The following is an 18,948-nucleotide window of genomic DNA, read 5'->3' on the forward strand; positions in this document are numbered from 1 at the left end:
ATTGTGTCTATGGACAGACAGTCGGACAGATTGTGTCTATGGACAGACAGTCGGACAGATTGTGTCTACAGACGGACAGTCAGACGGATTATGTCTATGAAAAGACAGTCAGACAGATTGTGTCTATGGACAGATAGTTGGACAGATTGTGTCTATGGACAGACAGTCGGACATATTGTGTCTATGGACAGACAGTCGGACAGATTGTGTCTATGGACAGACATTTGGACATATTGTGTCTATGGACAGACAGTCCGGACAAATTGTGTCTATGGACAGACAGTCGGACAGATTGTGTCTATGGACAGACAGTCGGACAGATTGTGTCTACAGACAGACAGTTGGGACATATTGTGTCTATGGACAGACAGTCGGACAGATTATGTCTATGGACAGACAGTCGGACAGATTGTGTCTATGGACAGACAGTCATACAGATTGTGTCGATGGACAGACAGTCGGACATATTGTGTCTATGGACAGACAGTCGGACAGATTGTGTCTATGGACAGACAGTCGGGACATATTGTGTCTATGGACAGACAGTCAGACAGATTGTGCCTATGGACAGACAGTCGGACATATTGTGTCTATGGACAGACAGTCGGACAGATTGTGTGGATGGACAGACAGTCGGACAGATTGTGTCTATGAACAGAGTTGGACAGATTATGTCTATGGACAGACAGTCGGACATATTGTGTCTATGGACAGACAGTCGGGACATATTGTGTCTATGGACAGACAGTCGGACAGATTTTGTTTATAGACAGACAGTTGGACAGATTGTGCCTATGGACAGACAGTCGGACAGATTGTGTCTATGGACAGACAGTCAGACAGATTGTGTCTATGGACAGACAGTTGGACAGATTGTGTCTATGGACACACAATAGGACAGACAAATGGACGTGTCACACATTGGACTTATCTTGAATGTGCTGAGCGATATGTGTAATGAGTTTCTCAAAAACAAAAAAGAGGCATGAAGACAAGTATACCATCATCGCAAATGTCTGGTTCTCCATCTGGACCTTGGTTGGAATGTCGACCTGGGTCACTATCACATCACCAGTGGTAGGCATGGTCAAGGTGAGGGTGGGAAGGAGCTTCTCGTTGACAGCCCACGTTTGAGACGGAGTAAACTTCACTTTCACACCCAGAGCAGAGCGATCAGCCTCAGGAATCGACCCACCAGCAATATCAGTCACTTTCACCTAAAAAATGTACAACATAGAATTGGGTGAATTCTACATTACTGAAATATTGGTTTTATTTGAACAGTAGGGACATCCCTACTATACATCTCAAACTACAAGCACTTTATTTTGTCATTCTTATTTCATGTACAAACGATTAACGCTAAACATGAAGCAGACAATCCACATGTTACCAACAACTTCCCGTTAACTGGTTAAATATCTCTACATTTTAAAACCCTGTCCAGAAGACTGCTTCCCTCCAATAAATATCTCTACATTTTAAAACCCTGTCCAGAAGACTGCTCCCCTCCAATAAATATCTCTACATTTTAAAACCCTGTCAATAAGACTGCTTCCCTCCAATTAATATCTTCACATTTTAAAACCTTGTCCCGAAGACTGCTTCCCTCCAATAAATATCTCTACATTTTAAAACCCTGTCCAGAAGACTGCTTCCCTCCAATAAATATCTCTACATTTTAAAACCCTGTCAATAAGACTGCTTCCCTCCAATTAATATCTTCACATTTTAAAACCCTGTCCCGAAGACTGCTTCCCTCCAATAAATATCTCTACATTTTAAAACCCTGTCCATAAGACTGCTTCCCTTCAATAAATAACTTCACATTTTAAAACCCTGTCCTGTGAGAAGACTGATTCCCTCCAATACATATCTTCATATTTTAAAACCCTCTCCTGTGAGAAGACTGATATAAACCCTGTCCTGTGAGAAGACTGATATAAACCCTGTCCTGTGAGAAGACTGATATAAACCCTGTCCTGTGAGAAAACTGATATAAACTGGCCCTAGTTCTAATGCTCCCAACACTCTAGACCTCAAAAAAACTGCAAATGGAAATAAAACCTCCATTTCATTTTCAGAGCTGTTAATGGTTAAAAATGTTCTGTTGGAAATTGGATTTGCTTTTCTTTAACTTTCATGGTTTTCTTTCACTCTTTGTATGAAACAAACCTAAACCATGTATCTCTGATTCTGTGAGACCTCCCAGTATGTTAACAACTATCAAGAGGTCATAGTAAATACTCACGAATATATTGAGGGGCATGCCGTACACAAACGATCCATCGTCGTTGATGAAGGCAATCTTGTAGGGTTCAACGAACATTGGCACACTCCCTTCAAACATCTCCTCTTTATCAGTTACAGCTTCAATGACGGTGACCTTGACCCCTGCCTGGGGGTCAGCCTGATATCCGCGATAGGCTATCACCTCACTTCGAGACACAGTGCTGGTGAAGGTAGCCATTCCATTCTATAAAAGATAAAACAGACATGGTCTGTATTGCACACCTGTTTGTGTGTAAAGTGAAAGAAAAATAATTTGACTCTTGTGACCTTGAACGTAAAAGTCAAGGTCATCTCTTTTCACAAAATGTGTAGCACTCCATGACAGCAAGTCCTCGGCCAAACATCATGACTATAGGCCTTTCATTTCTTAAGAAACCCTTTCAGACATTGAAACTAAGTAAAGATCATTTTATTTCACAACCTCTGTCAGGCTCTATTCGAGGAAGCTACCAGCCAAATATTATAACTCTATGTCTTAAGGTTTTCAGACATTGGTTGAAGAATTTGACATACATGTATTGACCCAATATTTACCCTTTATGTTTGGAACTAGAGGACCTTCAGCCCTGTATTGCTCACCTGGTTTTTTATCTGAACTAAACAATAATTTAAATGTTTCCTATAGCATGAAATTTAGGTGGTAATTTCATATTTCTTCTTGGTCTAAAGAAAAACACACACACAATAATGGGAGCTATTGCGCATTTGGTTAAAACTGGAACACTGACCTGTTAGAATTGAGAATTAGTCAAACAATGACAATGGCACCTGTTCAGGACCATGACAGCATTATTCAAATCAAGTTTGGTTATACTCCCACACTGGTGGAACTTGAGAAGTTCAAACAAAGTGCACTTGGTACGGGACAATTTTCAGCACGAATGTGTTTTTCTTTTAGTTGCTATAATGTTTATCATTAAAGGACAGACATTGCATACAATTATGAGTTTATAAGAAATCCCTTCGGTAGTTTTTGAGATACACTTGACACAATATTCTCAACAAGATTTTTTACAAAAGTGGGAAAAACTCGACAAAATTTTGTAAAAATTGAGCAAAAGAAAAAAAGGGAACAACATCCTATGACTAGGAAGCATCGTGCCAAGCGTAAGAGAAACACCATCGATTCCGATATACCTCGCCTCCCCCACCAACTTTGTTGGGGGATGGGGTAAAACACTGACAGGCCAGGAAGAGCCCCACCATCTGCCCGACTGTACTATCCCTTCACAGACTATCTTAACCTTATATAATTAACAGTAGCCTTAACCTTGAAGAGGCCCAGGGGTCTTAATAGCACACCTGGTGTTTCATTTTCAATTTAAAACCTGCTCAGTATCATACCTGTTTATCAAAGGAGTAAAAGAAGCAAAGTTGCAAGAAGAACTGCATGTAAATCTGTTTTGGTAGAAAAGGAGAAGATTTTTGAAGATTTACCTCTTTTACCCCTATTAAGCCTCGTCCCTCTGCCCTTCAGGGGGGCCATAACCTCCAATTATAAACAAATTGAGAACTCTTTAGCCAATGATGCTCCAGACCAAAATTTGTCAAAATCCATTGAGCTGCTAAGGACTAGAAGCGTTTCAAAGGGGAAAGTTGATGGACGATGGACACCAGAAGATGGACACCGGACGACGGATTGACAACGAACATTGTGTCATTGCATAAGCTCACTTGGCTCTTTGGGCCAGGTGAGCTAAAAAAAAATCAAAGGGCTACTCACATTACTTAATTTAAAATTAAAAAGATTAACTGAAACTATTTTTCCTAGCAACCACCGCTACCATAGTTACCATCATAGCAAACTGCTTCAACTGTTTTTTCTCCGTATGTAGCATTTAAACACTTTTTGGATGTAACGTGTACTTGAATTTTAACACTCAGATTGGTGGCCTTCATCCATAGGTAAAACATTGTGCTGTACAAGGGTTAGGTGATGTCTTACCACAAGTGTTTTCTCTGTGTCCTGGCTTCTGCCACCACTGGTTACCTGAAGTATAGCTCTTCCGTTGACTGGCTTCCCATAGGTGTATCTGTAACAAATGTATTAGCAACATCATTAGCACTGCCCAACCATGTACTAATTTACAGCTGAGTAGACTGGAACATGCGGAGTAAAGTATCTTGCTCAAAGATACAACACATTGCCGTGGCGCAAACCCGCAACCCTTCGGTCACGAGCCCGGCATTCTACCACTAGACTACCGTGCCTCCAATGTGTAAACATAAACAAACCACTGTACACTACAGATGCTACCTTAAAATCAACACCTGGTGTAGTACTATGTAATAGGAAAGCTAAGCAATCGTCGACTCAACAGGATTCTCCCAAGAGTTACTGCCCTTGTTATGACACTTACTTGGCTATTACATCTATAGTCAGCTGTCCATTATTTGTCCCAGGATACAACTTCACAAAATCTGGTAGATTAGCTTCAACAGAGTACTTCGGCAGAACTGTATCAAATAAAAATACAGGTTCTAGAAGATAAATAATGCAAAATCTCATGTAAGACTAGACTTCGTTTTAATATTGGTCTGAAATTTAAAAAGTTTATGGAGTTTGAGGAAGGAGTTTAAATAATCACATTAAAATAATGTTAAGATGTTTTGTATGCCTGATTGTCCAGAAGCAACTTGACATGATATATTTTTTTGATAATGAAGAATTTCATGGAATTGACAAGAGTACCGCGGGGCGGAACAAAATACGCCCATCAAATGCCATATAGTGTTATATACTTTCTTAAATTGAAATAAGATCTGCATCATTCTAGAGTGGTTAGCTGATATGCTATGAAATTCTTTTAAGGGAGACACAACGTCATATCATGATTATTATGTATACCAAGTTTCAAAGAGATCCGTTGAAAAATGAAGGAGGAGATTTCCGGACAAAAATCAAATACTGAAATAAACAAAGGGCAATAACTTTTGCAAAAATTGTTGAATCAAAATTCTTTTAAGGGAGACACAACTTCATATCATGATTATTATGTATACCAGGTTTCAAAGAGATCGGTCGAAATATGTAGGAGGAGATTGCCGGACAAACAAAAGTTTACGCCGGACGGACGGACGGACGGACATATCACAGAGGGATGGACGGTCGGACATATATCACAGAGGGATGGACAGACTGACATATCACAGAGGGATGGACCGTATGTCATACCAAAGAGGGATGGACAGTCTGACATATCACGGAGGGATGGACAGACGGACATATCACAGAGGGATGGACGAACGGACATATCACAGAGCGATGGACGGTCTGACATCACAGAGGGATGGATGGTCTGACATATCACAGCGGGATGGACAGACTGACACATCATAGAGGGATGGACGGACTGACATATCACAGAGGGATGGACAGACTGTCATATCACAGAGGGATGGACGGGATGACATATCACAGAGGGATGGATGCCATCATGGTCTGACATATCACAGAGGGATGGACGGTCTGACATATATCACAGAGGGATGGACGGTCGGACATATATCACAGAGGGATGGACGGTCGGACATATACCAAAGAGGGATGGACAGACTGACATATCACAGAGGGATGGACAGTCTGACATATCACACAGGGATGGACCGTATGTCATACCAAAGAGGGATGGACGGTCTGACATATCACAGAGGGATGAACGGACTGACATATCACAGAGGGATGGACCGTATGTCATACCAAAGAGAGATGGACAGTCTGACATATCACAGAGGGATGGATGGTCTGACATATCACACAGGGATGGACAGACTGACATATCACAGAGGGATGGACGGTCTGACATATTATAGAGGGATGGACAGACTGACATATCACAGAGGGATGGACCGTATGTCATACCAAAGAGGGATGGACGGTCTGACATATCACAGAGGGATGGACGGTCTGACATATCACAGGGGGATGGACGGTTAGCGGATAGAACGATGGCCAGACACAATATGGGAGAAACGTTTGCCCTTCAGACTCTGTTTGGTAAACTTGACTTACCATATTTATCCACAGTGAACTTCCTTTCTGACACTATTTCCTGTAGAAGAGAAAAACCATGAAAATGCTTTATTTCTTTAAAACAGGCTTACTTTTTTATCATATAGATATGAAATATGTATTAAACAGTACTGGTAAGTATATGTAATATTAAACAGTACTGGTAAGTCTATGTGATATGAAATAGTACTGGTAATTATATGTGATATTAAACAGTACTGGAAAGTCTATGTGATATTAAACAGCTCTGGTAGATATATGTGGAATGAAACAGTACTGGTAAGTATGTGATATTAAACAGTACTGGTAAGTATAAGTGATATTAAACAGCACTGGTAAGTAAATGTAATATCAAACAGTACTGGTAAGTATATGTGATATTAAACAGTACTGGTAAGTATATCAGATATTAAACAGTACTGATAAGTATATGTAATATTAAACAGTACTGGTAAGTATATGTGATATTAAACAGTACTCATAAGTATATGTGATATTAAACAGTACAAGTAAGTTTATGTGATATTAAACAGTACTGGTAAGTATATGTGATATTAAACAGTACTGGTAAGCATATGAGATGTAGTGATATCAAACAGTACTGGTAAGTATATGTGATATTAAACAGTACTGGTAAGTATATCAGATATTAAACAGTACTGATAAGTATATGTAATATTAAACAGTACTGGTAAGTATATGTGATATTAAACAGTACTCATAAGTATATGTGATATTAAACAGTACAAGTAAGTTTATGTGATATTAAACAGTACTGGTAAGTATATGTGATATTAAACAGTACTTGTAAGTATATGTGTTATTAAACAGTACTGGTAAGTATATGTGATATTAAACAGTACAAGTAAGTTTATGTGATATTAAACAGTACTGTTAAGTATAAGTGATATTAAACAGTACTGGTAAGTATATGTGATATGAAATAGTACTGGTAAGTATATGTGATATTAAACAGTACTGGAAAGTCTATGTGATATTAAACAGCTCTGGTAGATATGTGTGGAATGAAACAGTACTGGTAAGTATGTGATATTAAACAGTACTGGTAAGTATAAGTGATATTAAACAGCACTGGTAAGTATAAGTGATATTAAACAGCACTGGTAAGTAAATGTGATATGAAACAGTACTGGTAAGTATATCTGATATTGAACAGTACTGGTAAGTATATGTGATATTAAACAGCACTGGTAAGTATATGTGATATTAAAAATACTGGTAAGTATATGTGATATGAAACAGTACTGGTAAGTATATGTGATATTAAACAGCACTGGTAAGAATATGTGATATTAAAAATACTGGTAAGTATATGTGATATTAAAAATACTGGTAAGTATATGTGATATTAACCAGTACTGGTAAGTCTATGTGATATTAAACAGTACTGGTAAGTATATGTGATATTAAACAGTACTGGTAAGTATATGTGATATCAAACAGTACTGGTAAGTCTATGTGATATTAAACAGTACTGATAAACATATAATGAAATGGGGATAAACATTTTGTTGGAGCAACTGTATATTTATATGTATTTATACCGGCATGGTTGTGCCCATGATAGTGATAGTCCACTCCCCTAAGGCTGGGTCATTCACCAGTTGGAAGTCCACAGTGATCACACCTAGAAAATTACAATGTATCATGTCATCAGTTTAATAACACAACTAACATTGATCCTGATCTCATTCTTCTGATGAATTTCCTTGAACTCACTCATTTCACTTTAACATATGTTTGTGTCAGCATTTGACCTTGACATCGCCCTTCAACATGAATGACCTTGCAATGATTAACTGAGATTTTACCCCATCTTTTCCATATGAATGAACTTGATTGAACCTACTCATTTGACCTTGAAACTGTAGTTTCATATGAACCAAATTGATCTCCCTTAATGATTTGTTTAACCTTTTTTCCTACAGCAATGACCTTGAACAAAATTATTCAACATCAACCTCAACAACTCAACATAAATAACAATGATCTCTCTTACCAAGATTTGGAGTGAGGCCTTTGTAGTGAGCTAGTTTGTTTTCATTTGGATCCTGAAAAGAAAGTAAAAATGTTCAGACTTTTCCGAGCAGGAATAAGACAATATAGTGAATGAAGCTGACACAAATAATCATTATTTACAATTTTAACAAAAGTTTGTGATTTTTGTAGTATCTCCAAAAGTTTGTGATTTTTGTAGTATCTCCAAAAGTTTGTGATTTTTGTAGTATCTCCAAAAGTTTGTGATTTTTGTAGTATCTCCAAAAGGTTGTGATTTTTGTAGTATCTCCAAAAGAACCCTTAAACGTTTATTCTCACTAAAACAGATTCAGTGTAAGTGTTCATGTGTGTATTCCCTTCAGTTGAGTTTATCAGTAGATAAGTATTTTTATTACAGTTTTATTGACAGATTTAAACATCAGTTTTTACAGTATTTCTACATGACCAAGTCAGGCATCTATTTCAGAATTTAATGTGAAAACAGCCTGACTGCTTGTTACTTATTGTTTGTTTAAATTTCATCCAGTCAACTATTTTCAAATCACAGAAGTCTAGGTGTGGGGCAAAACCACTAGGCCATTCTAGTACCATACGTGTATGTATATGTGGTTATTGAGAGCAGATCGCAACTGTTTCCACATTGTGACCAATAACTAAGTCACTAGGGGTGTGGCCAGACCACAGGGTCAATTCTAATATCCTGATTGTGTTTGTCTGTTTGTGCCCATATGGTTATGGGGGTAGGAATCAAATCTGTTGCAAAGTCATGGCCTAGGAATTAAGTCCCTAAAGGTGGGGCCTGACCCCAGAGTCATTTTCGTGGGTACATGAATTTGGGGATTACAAGTATCCTTTCAAACGGAAAATTGCTTTATCAACTTCTTTGATCTATGAATACGTGGAGAAAGATAACCTTAGAAATAAACGAAATTAAAGACCCCACAAAAAAATTGTAATTTCACAGTATTTGTCCTGAAATTGGGGCGTCTGGATTGGGTAGTAATCTGGAGCGATTGGACATTATACACATTAAGGCAGTACAAAGTTTAAACAAGAGGCCCAGAGGGCCTGTATAGTTCGCCTGTTTCTTTTGTTACATGAAACTGACATATAGGTAACTTTATACCAAATTTGGTAACTAGAACACAAGACATTTTAACATCTCTTGAATGGTTCTTCAGATATTGTTGTTTGAAATTTGAAATTCTAATTTTAAAGCTTTAACCCACATTGACCTTTAACTCTGGCTAGCACTTAAAGTTGACCTTTGACCTAATTACTTTGATAGAGAAAACAATTTACACAGCTGGTCTAAATAACATACCAAGGTATCATGACCCTAGATCAAATGGTTTTCAAGATATTATTGTTTGAAGTTTTTAATATATTTGACCCCTGTGACCTTGAAAAAAGGTCAAGGTAATTTTTTTGAGGAGCATTCCACCCATGTACCAAATGGCCAAATATCATGACCCTGGCCCTTCGGAGCTAGGTCAAGGTAATTTTAATGAGGAAACTTTAAAGTACTTCATCCCAAGTACCTTGACAGGTAACTCAAATCACTAGAGAATATAGATACATCAGACAACAGAGGAACTTACTTTGATGATGACGTCCAGGTCAGTGTCCAGAGGCTTGGTGTCTGAGGACAACGCTGCCCCTCTAATGTGAACTGCAAACAACACCAAGGTCAAATATTTAATTATCAAGACAGCAAGCAAATGTGCTGATGGATGAGTTTAACCTGTAGGTCAATTTCTATCTCACTCAGGATGTCTATTTCTATCAATCTATATAACCTTGTATTCTGTGTAAGTCATTATCTATCTATATTTATGGTCTGTGTAAGTCATTATCTATCTATACTTGTGGTCTGCGTAAGTCATTATCTATCTATACTTGTGGTCTGTGTATTAAGACATTATCTATCTGTACTTGTGGCCTGTGTATTAAGACATTATATATCTGTACTTCTGGTCTGTGTATTAAGACATTATCTATCTGTCCTTGTGGTCTGTGTATTAAGTCATTCTCTATCTGTACTTGTGGTCTGTGTAAGTCATTCTCTATCTGTACTTGTGGTCTATGTATTAAGTCATTCTCTATCTGTACTGGTGGTCTGTGTATTAAGACATTATCTATATGTACTTGTGGTCTGTGTAAGTCATTATCTATCTATACTTGTGGGCTGCGTAAGTCATTATCTATCTATACTTGTGGGCTGCGTAAGTCATTATCTATCTATACTTGTGGGCTGCGTAAGTCATTATCTATCTATACTTGTGGTCTGTGTATTAAGACATTATCTATCTGTACTTGTGGTCTATGTATTAAGTCATTCTCTATCTGTCCTTATGGTCTGTGTATTAACACATTATCTATCTGTACTTGTGGTCTGTGTATTAAGACATTATCTATCTGTACTTGTGGTCAGTGTAAGTCATTATCTATCTGTACTTGTGGTCAGTGTATTAAGACATTATCTATCTGTACTTGAGGTCTGTGTATTAAGACATTATCTATCTGTACTTGTGGTCTGTGTAAGTCATTCTCTATCTGTACTAGTTGGTTTATGTATTAAGACATTGTCTATCTGTACTTGTGGTCTGTGTATTAAGTCATTATCTATCTGTACTTGAGGTCTGTGTATTAAGTCATTATCTATCTGTACTTGTGGTCTGTGTATTAAGACATTATCTATCTGTACTTGTGGTCTGTGTATTAAGACATTATCTATCTGTACTTGTGGTCTGTGTATTAAGACATTATCTATCTGTACTTGTGGTCTGTGTATTAAGACATTATCTATCTGTACTTGTGGTCTGTGTATTAAGACATTATCTATCTGTACTTGTGGTCTGTGTATTAAGACATTATCTATCTGTACTTGTGGTCTGTGTATTAAGACATTATCTATCTGTACTTGTGGTCTGTGTATTAAGACATTATCTATCTGTACTTGTGGTCTGTGTATTAAGACATTATCTATCTGTACTTGTGGTCTGTGTATTAAGACATTATCTATCTGTACTTGTGGTCTGTGTATTAAGACATTATCTATCTGTACTTGTGGTCTGTGTATTAAGACATTATCTATCTGTACTTGTGGTCTGTGTATTAAGACATTATCTATCTGTACTTGTGGTCTGTGTATTAAGACATTATCTATCTGTACTTGTGGTCTGTGTATTAAGACATTATCTATCTGTACTTGTGGTCTGTGTATTAAGACATTATCTATCTGTACTTGTGGTCTGTGTATTAAGACATTATCTATCTGTACTTGTGGTCTGTGTATTAAGACATTATCTATCTGTACTTGTGGTCTGTGTATTAAGACATTATCTATCTGTACTTGTGGTCTGTGTATTAAGACATTATCTATCTGTACTTGTGGTCTGTGTATTAAGACATTATCTATCTGTACTTGTGGTCTGTGTATTAAGACATTATCTATCTGTACTTGTGGTCTGTGTATTAAGACATTATCTATCTGTACTTGTGGTCTGTGTATTAAGACATTATCTATCTGTACTTGTGGTCTGTGTATTAAGACATTATCTATCTGTACTTGTGGTCTGTGTATTAAGACATTATCTATCTGTACTTGTGGTCTGTGTATTAAGACATTATCTATCTGTACTTGTGGTCTGTGTATTAAGACATTATCTATCTGTACTTGTGGTCTGTGTATTAAGACATTATCTATCTGTACTTGTGGTCTGTGTATTAAGACATTATCTATCTGTACTTGTGGTCTGTGTATTAAGACATTATCTATCTGTACTTGTGGTCTGTGTATTAAGACATTATCTATCTGTACTTGTGGTCTGTGTATTAAGACATTATCTATCTGTACTTGTGGTCTGTGTATTAAGACATTATCTATCTGTACTTGTGGTCTGTGTATTAAGACATTATCTATCTGTACTTGTGGTCTGTGTATTAAGACATTATCTATCTGTACTTGTGGTCTGTGTATTAAGACATTATCTATCTGTACTTGTGGTCTGTGTTTTAAGTCATTATCTATCTGTACTTGTGGTCTGTGTATTAAGTCATTATCTATCAGTACTTGTGGTCTGTTTATTAAGTCATTATCTATCTGTACTTGTGTTCTGTGTATTAAGACATTGTCTATCTGTACTTGAGGTCTGTGTATTAAGTCATTATCTATCAGTACTTGTGGTCTGTGTATTAAGACATTATCTATCTGTACTTGTGTTCTGTGTATTAAGACATTATCCATCTGTACTTGTAATCTGTCTTACCTGTTTGGCTTTCTTTGTACATCTGTTTATCTGTTTGGATCAGGATCAATCCTGTTTTGGGGAGAACATCTAAATCTTGTTTGATCTTGAACACAACTCCGGATTTGCTTTCCACTTTCAGGTAATGTTTTCCTGCTAACATGTCGTCTTTTATCTGAAGACAGAAGTGGAATCGCTTATGGACAGAAAACAACAAATAAATTACACAACCACTGATAGATGTTACACAACCACTGACAGAGTTTACACAACCACAGACAGAGTTTCGCAACCACTGACAGATGTTACACAACCACTGACAGAGTTTACACAACCACTGACAGAGTTTACACAACCACTGACAGAGTTTACACAACCACAGACAGAGTTTCGCAACCACTGACAGATGTTACACAACCACTGACAGAGTTTACACAACCACTGACAGAGTTTACACAACCACAGACAGAGTTTACACAACCACTGACAGAGTTTACACAACCACTGACAGAGTTTACACAACCACTGACAGAGTTTACACAACCACTGACAGAGTTTACACAACCACTGACAGAGTTTACACAACCACTGACAGAGTTTACACAACCACTGACAGAGTTTACACAACCACTGACAGAGTTTACACAACCACTGACAGAGTTTACACAACCACTGACAGAGTTTACACAACCACTGACAGAGTTTACACAACCACTGACAGAGTTTACACAACCACTGACAGAGTTTACACAACCACTGACACAGTTTACACAACCACTGACAGAGTTTACACAACCACTGACAGAGTTTACACAACCACTGACAGTTTACACAACCACTGACAGAGTTTACACAACCACTGACAGAGTTTACACAACCACTGACAGTTTACACAACCACAGACAGAGTTTACACAACCACAGACAGTTTACACAACCACTGACAGTTTACACAACCACTGACAGAGTTTACACAACCACTGACAGAGTTTACACAACCACTGACAGAGTTTACACAACCACTGACAGAGTTTACACAACCACAGACAGAGTTTACACACCACTGACAGAGTTTACACAACCACTGACAGTTTACACAACCACAGACAGTTTACACAACCACTGACAGAGTTTACACAACCACAGACAGAGTTTAAACAACCACAGACAGTTTATACAACCACATACAGAGTTTACACAACCACAGACAGAGTTTACACAACCACAGACAGTTTATACAACCACAGACAGAGTTTATACAACCACAGACAGTTTACACAACCACAGACAGTTTATACAACCACAGACAGTTTATACAACCACAGACAGTTTATACAACCACAGACAGTTTATACAACCACAGACAGAGTTTACACAACCACAGACAGTTTATACAACCACAGACAGAGTTTACACAACCACTGATAGAGTTTCCACAACCACAGACAGAGTTTACACAACCACTGACAGAGTTTACACAACCACTGACAGAGTTTACACAACCACAGACAGAGTTTACACAACCACTGACAGAGTTTACACAACCACAGACAGTTTATACAACCACAGACAGAGTTTACACAACCACAGACAGTTTATACAACCACAGACAGAGTTTACACAACCACTGATAGAGTTTAAACAACCACAGACAGAGTTTACACAACCACTGATAGAGTTTACACAACCACAGACAGAGTTTACAGGGGGTAAAGTATTTATACACAATACTTACCCTCAGAGTAATCAGTTGCTGTTCATCTGAAAATAAAAATCACTTAATTAAAGCCGACATTGCTAATCCAGTCATCATTAATCCTGTTGTCCCAATATCCAGTCAAAACTTTTCCTATTGTCAAACTTTCCAGTCAAAACTTTTCCTATTGTCCAACTTTCCAGTCAAAACTTTTCCTGTTGTCCAACTTTCCAGTCAAAACTCATCCTGTTTTCCCACTATCCAGTTAAAACTTATCCTGTTGTCCCACTATCCAGTCAAAACTCATCCTGTTGTCCCACTATCCAGTCAAAACTTATCCTGTTGTCCCACTATCCAGTTAAAACTTATCCTGTTGTCCCACTATCCAGTCAAAACTTATCCTGTTGTCCCACTATCCAGTCAAAACTTTTCCTGTTTTCCAATTATCCAGTCAAAACTTATCCAGTTGTCCCACTATCCAGTCATAACTTTTCCTGTTTATCCACTATCTTATCCAAACTTATCCTCCTTTCCCACTATATATCCTTATAATGAGCATATCTAACCATAGTTTGGTCTACTTCATAGGACTTTCACACTCATAGTAAAGACAATAATGATGGGTTCCATGAACCACAATTTTAAAACTGTGCCTGGTGGTTATTACATTTTATGGATAGACCGGTCTAATTATGAACTATTAAACTGAGCTGCAGTTAGCATTGTTACTTGTGTTCATTAAAGGATTGAAATTCATCTTCTTAACATTGCTGATGGTATGCGATACAACGTTATTCAAACATATTTCATGATGCATGGTAGCACATCTTAGATATTATGTTTAAATGGACCTGTGTTGCATAAATATGAAATCCTTATATTTACATTCAAAAAGCAGAAAACTAATATTTTATTGTTCTTTGCAGTCTCACTCTGTTCAAAATTAATTTTAAACAAATTATTTTAACAAATGGAAGAACAGTTGTTGTTTTTTTGCTGGAACAGGCAACCAACTTTAATAGGAAAACATTCAAGCATTTCTGTCAAAATTTAAATTGGACATGATGTCATGATTGGTCATAGATAACTCAAACAGTTTGACGGAAAGACCCAAAGAGTTTCCAATCGGACAACCCTCATATGTATTAGTTCTTACTGTTATTCCTGGAATAAAACAATCTTTTAGTTGGTAGGTTTATCTAAGTGCCGCACAAAGGAAATATTAACATTTAATAACCTAACTTGTAGTAGTCTGTCAAATGTAACATTGGCTAGTGACAGATTTAAGAAGGCCGCACACTCGTTGTAACATACTTGAGAATGAGGAGGTTTGTTCTAAATCAGCTGGATTCAGTACCAATGTCACACCAACCCATCAATGAACAGACGTACATACCCTGATAAAAGGAGGTAAAATTAAACTTACTTGCGTCATTGCCAACAAAGTTCGCTGTCACAGGTTCAACCTGTACCTGGTTAGAGACGTCGGTGATCGATGCCTCCACGGTGGCGGGGCCAGACGGTACTAACAGAGCCACTTTGACTGTAAACAAGTAGCCTCTCCGTGCCTTAGCTGGGGCCGTCACAATGTACTTGCTGTAACAGAAGAAATTCAGACATTTTACTGAAGCTTAGTCGTTCTTGAAACTTTGCAACACGTTTAATATGTACATTGTGTTGAGTAAAGCTTTGATATTGTCCAAACTGATTAATCTTATTGAAGAAAATGTAGATGAAATAAACAAAATATAATCAACAAACTTGTTCTGAATGTTAAATGTTCTACTGAGCTACCTCAACAACAGAAGTGTATGAGCCCAAATGTGCTACAGTTATATTCTTACGGAAATTAAGGGGAGGTTACTGTATGTAGGAAAAACGGTAGTGCAGTGGGACGGGGATCCTGAAGCACCTAATTATGAGCAAATGCTCATAAATGTTATACTAAAATATCTGGTTAAATAATTTCAATAAGTTTCCACTTTTTTAGTTGCTTTAAAAACCAGCCGTTCTTTAAGTTCTATGTTACATACATAATCATGTATATTTCAGTGAGATGGGAGTGAAATCAATACAGGACTATCTCTGTATAGTGTGGACCAATAGTCTGGGTAAAATCTTATGTTATGGTACTTTGTATTGATTTCACATCAAGTTCACATTTTCATAGAAGCTGACAGCAGAGATGAATCTACCCTTCGTAATACATGTTTAAGACAGCTAAATGATCCTATTTAGGTTTTAACAAGTGGCCCAATGGGCCTGCATCACTCACCTGCTATCCAATGCTGTGTGCAATCATCTCTGACCTTCAAAGTGGGTCAAGGTCATATTCATTTTAAACAAACCTAACACAGTAAAAGGCAACCATGCTAACATTACACTATAAATGTCGTTACTCGACACCCTGTGGAACTGTATTACTCGACACCCTGTGGAACTGTATTACTCGAAACCCTGTGGAACTGTATCAGAAGTTTTAATTGAATTTCACAGATGATACTTACAGGTAGTCAAGATCAGTTATTTTAGCATACTTAGGACTCTTTTGATCAAAGTGATACATTATTTTTTAAGAGTTTGATATCCTTCATTCAAACTTCCCACTGGCTAAACATGATAACATTGACCAGCTCTTCATTATTGATTTTAAAGGTTTTACCCCTAACCTTGAGAAATGGCCTAGGTCAGACTGGATAGACAGACTCCCATTCCAGCAATTGCTACTGGCCAAGTCCCGTTACTCTAGGCCTCGTGGTTGAGCAGAACGAGATACCCAAAGGCCGTAACGGGGACACAAGTTGTAATCCAATGGTTATTTTGTGTATAACAAAGCAAAATAACATATATAGCAAATATGAGTTTTTTACTTTCACCAACAAATTGATTTAGGCATGACCAACATGTATATATAGCTGATAAACAAGTATATATATATATATAGCTGATAAGTCCAAAATTAGACATTGAAAGTCTAATATAATCTCTTGTATTCCGGTTCATCTTCATTTTTATCTCAATACCTTTTTTTTAATCTGAAACTCAACATGGTATACCAATTTAGATTGAATATTTTAATGGTTTTCTTTTTTTTGAATTTCAGCAATTTTGCATAAACAATTTCCAATTCAATCATCTTGCAAAAACAAAAATTACTAAAACCCTTACCGGTAACATATTCAAACTGCTTGAATGAGTCGAGAAGTGTGCAGAAATGATTTTGGATAGACAAGAAACACTAACCAACGACCAGAACAGTGCCTCATGAAGATTTACCTACACTTTTGGCATTGTTTTCTTTTTCATAAAAAAGTCCAGTAATTAATCCAGTCAAACAGTTCTAGTGATTTTTCCCAGTCTGACATTAAAACCACTTGAATACACTTCTTGTAAAAATCATTTACATTAAACCAACCAAGAGGCCCAGAGGGCCTGTATTGCTCACCTGAATATTTAAGCAGTCATAGCAAAATATTCTCATTAAATATTATATTGCACTACAAACATTTCCCTCGCAAACTTTGTCGGCTCCATCTGTTGAAACTACCAGCCAAATATTATTATAAGATTCTATGCTTTTGGATTCTTCTTAAGAAGTTACTTGACATATATTTTTCCCTGTGACCTTGTCGGTAGGTCAATGTCATTTTCCTTCTCATACTTTGTTAGCTCTATCCCAAAAAGCTACCAGCCAAATCTTATGATACTATTCCTTTTGGTCCTTAAGAACAAATCCTTTAAAATGTTGTTGACCTCTATGACCTTTGAGGTAGGTTAAGGTCATTTTCATTCGCAAACTTTGGTGAACTCTATCCCAGGAAGCCACCAGCCAAATATTTTAATTTTATGCCTTCGATTATTCAGAAGAAGTTGTTTGATGGTTTTTTTTTAATATTTGACACCTGTGACCTTGAATGAAGGTCAAGGTCATTTTCATTCTCAAACTTTGTCAGGCTCTTTATCAGGAAGCCAACAGCCAAATATAAAGATTCTATACCTTTTACTTCTTCAGAAGAAGTCGTTTCAAGCGTTTGACACATTCGACCCCTATGACCTTGAAACCAGGTCAAGGTAATTTTCATTCGCAAACTTTGTCAGGTTCCTACCAGCGAAGCTTTCAGCCAAATATCATGACTCTAGGCCTGTCCGTTCTTCAGCAGAAGGTGTTTAAAGGAAAAGCTGACGGACGACGGACAGACGGACGACGGACGGACAAAGGACGGACAACGGACGCCGCACCATGACATAAGTTCACTTGCCCTTCGGGCAGGTGAGCTAAAAAAGAAAAGAACTTCATTTAAACCCGAGTTCTATGTTCACATGCCATACCTGTTGGTGGAAAGTGCTAGGGGCAGGACGGCCACCATTATGACAAGGAAAAGGGCCCAGGAAGGACTCGGACAGGTAGCCATAGCAATAGACTTCCCAGTCTGCCTCTTCAAGTTGGAGAAATCTTCACTTTTCTGGAAAAGAAAACAACACCTATATTTACCAGTTATACATGTAGAGCCTAACTGACAAAAATTATCTTCAACAGCAACACAGAGACAACCACGGCTTGACTTTTCTGCAGTCCAAAGTGTGGTTATTTAATAAAAGTGTTTTGTGAATTAGTTCAATATTAATTGGCTCAACCAAACATATGTGTGAAACATAGTTTGCGCAGCCACAGTTTATATC

At 37.5% G+C, this 18,948-nt stretch overlaps 1 protein-coding gene across 1 annotated transcript in view; it reads right to left on the reverse strand.

Moving 5' to 3' along the window:
• LOC110451305 (CD109 antigen-like) overlaps positions 1–18,731 on the reverse strand; it is a gene marked incomplete at its 5' end in the record, with an annotated part of 299,728 nt that extends 280,997 nt beyond the window's left edge. Inside the window, 12 exons of the mRNA XM_021499236.1 lie at positions 1,002–1,217; positions 2,252–2,476; positions 4,238–4,325; positions 4,653–4,749; positions 6,305–6,344; positions 7,870–7,952; positions 8,325–8,376; positions 9,925–9,995; positions 12,595–12,748; positions 14,308–14,333; positions 15,695–15,864; positions 18,598–18,731. Of these exons, the coding sequence (XP_021354911.1) occupies positions 1,002–1,217; positions 2,252–2,476; positions 4,238–4,325; positions 4,653–4,749; positions 6,305–6,344; positions 7,870–7,952; positions 8,325–8,376; positions 9,925–9,995; positions 12,595–12,748; positions 14,308–14,333; positions 15,695–15,864; positions 18,598–18,731 (1,356 nt within the window). The remainder of the gene's footprint in view (positions 1–1,001; positions 1,218–2,251; positions 2,477–4,237; positions 4,326–4,652; positions 4,750–6,304; positions 6,345–7,869; positions 7,953–8,324; positions 8,377–9,924; positions 9,996–12,594; positions 12,749–14,307; positions 14,334–15,694; positions 15,865–18,597) is intronic.
• Between the last annotated feature and the right edge of the window lie 217 nt (positions 18,732–18,948).

This window comes from Mizuhopecten yessoensis, unplaced genomic scaffold (assembly GCF_002113885.1).
Source record: "Mizuhopecten yessoensis strain PY_sf001 unplaced genomic scaffold, ASM211388v2 scaffold5927, whole genome shotgun sequence".
In the NCBI taxonomy this organism is placed as follows: Eukaryota; Metazoa; Mollusca; class Bivalvia; order Pectinida; family Pectinidae; genus Mizuhopecten; species Mizuhopecten yessoensis.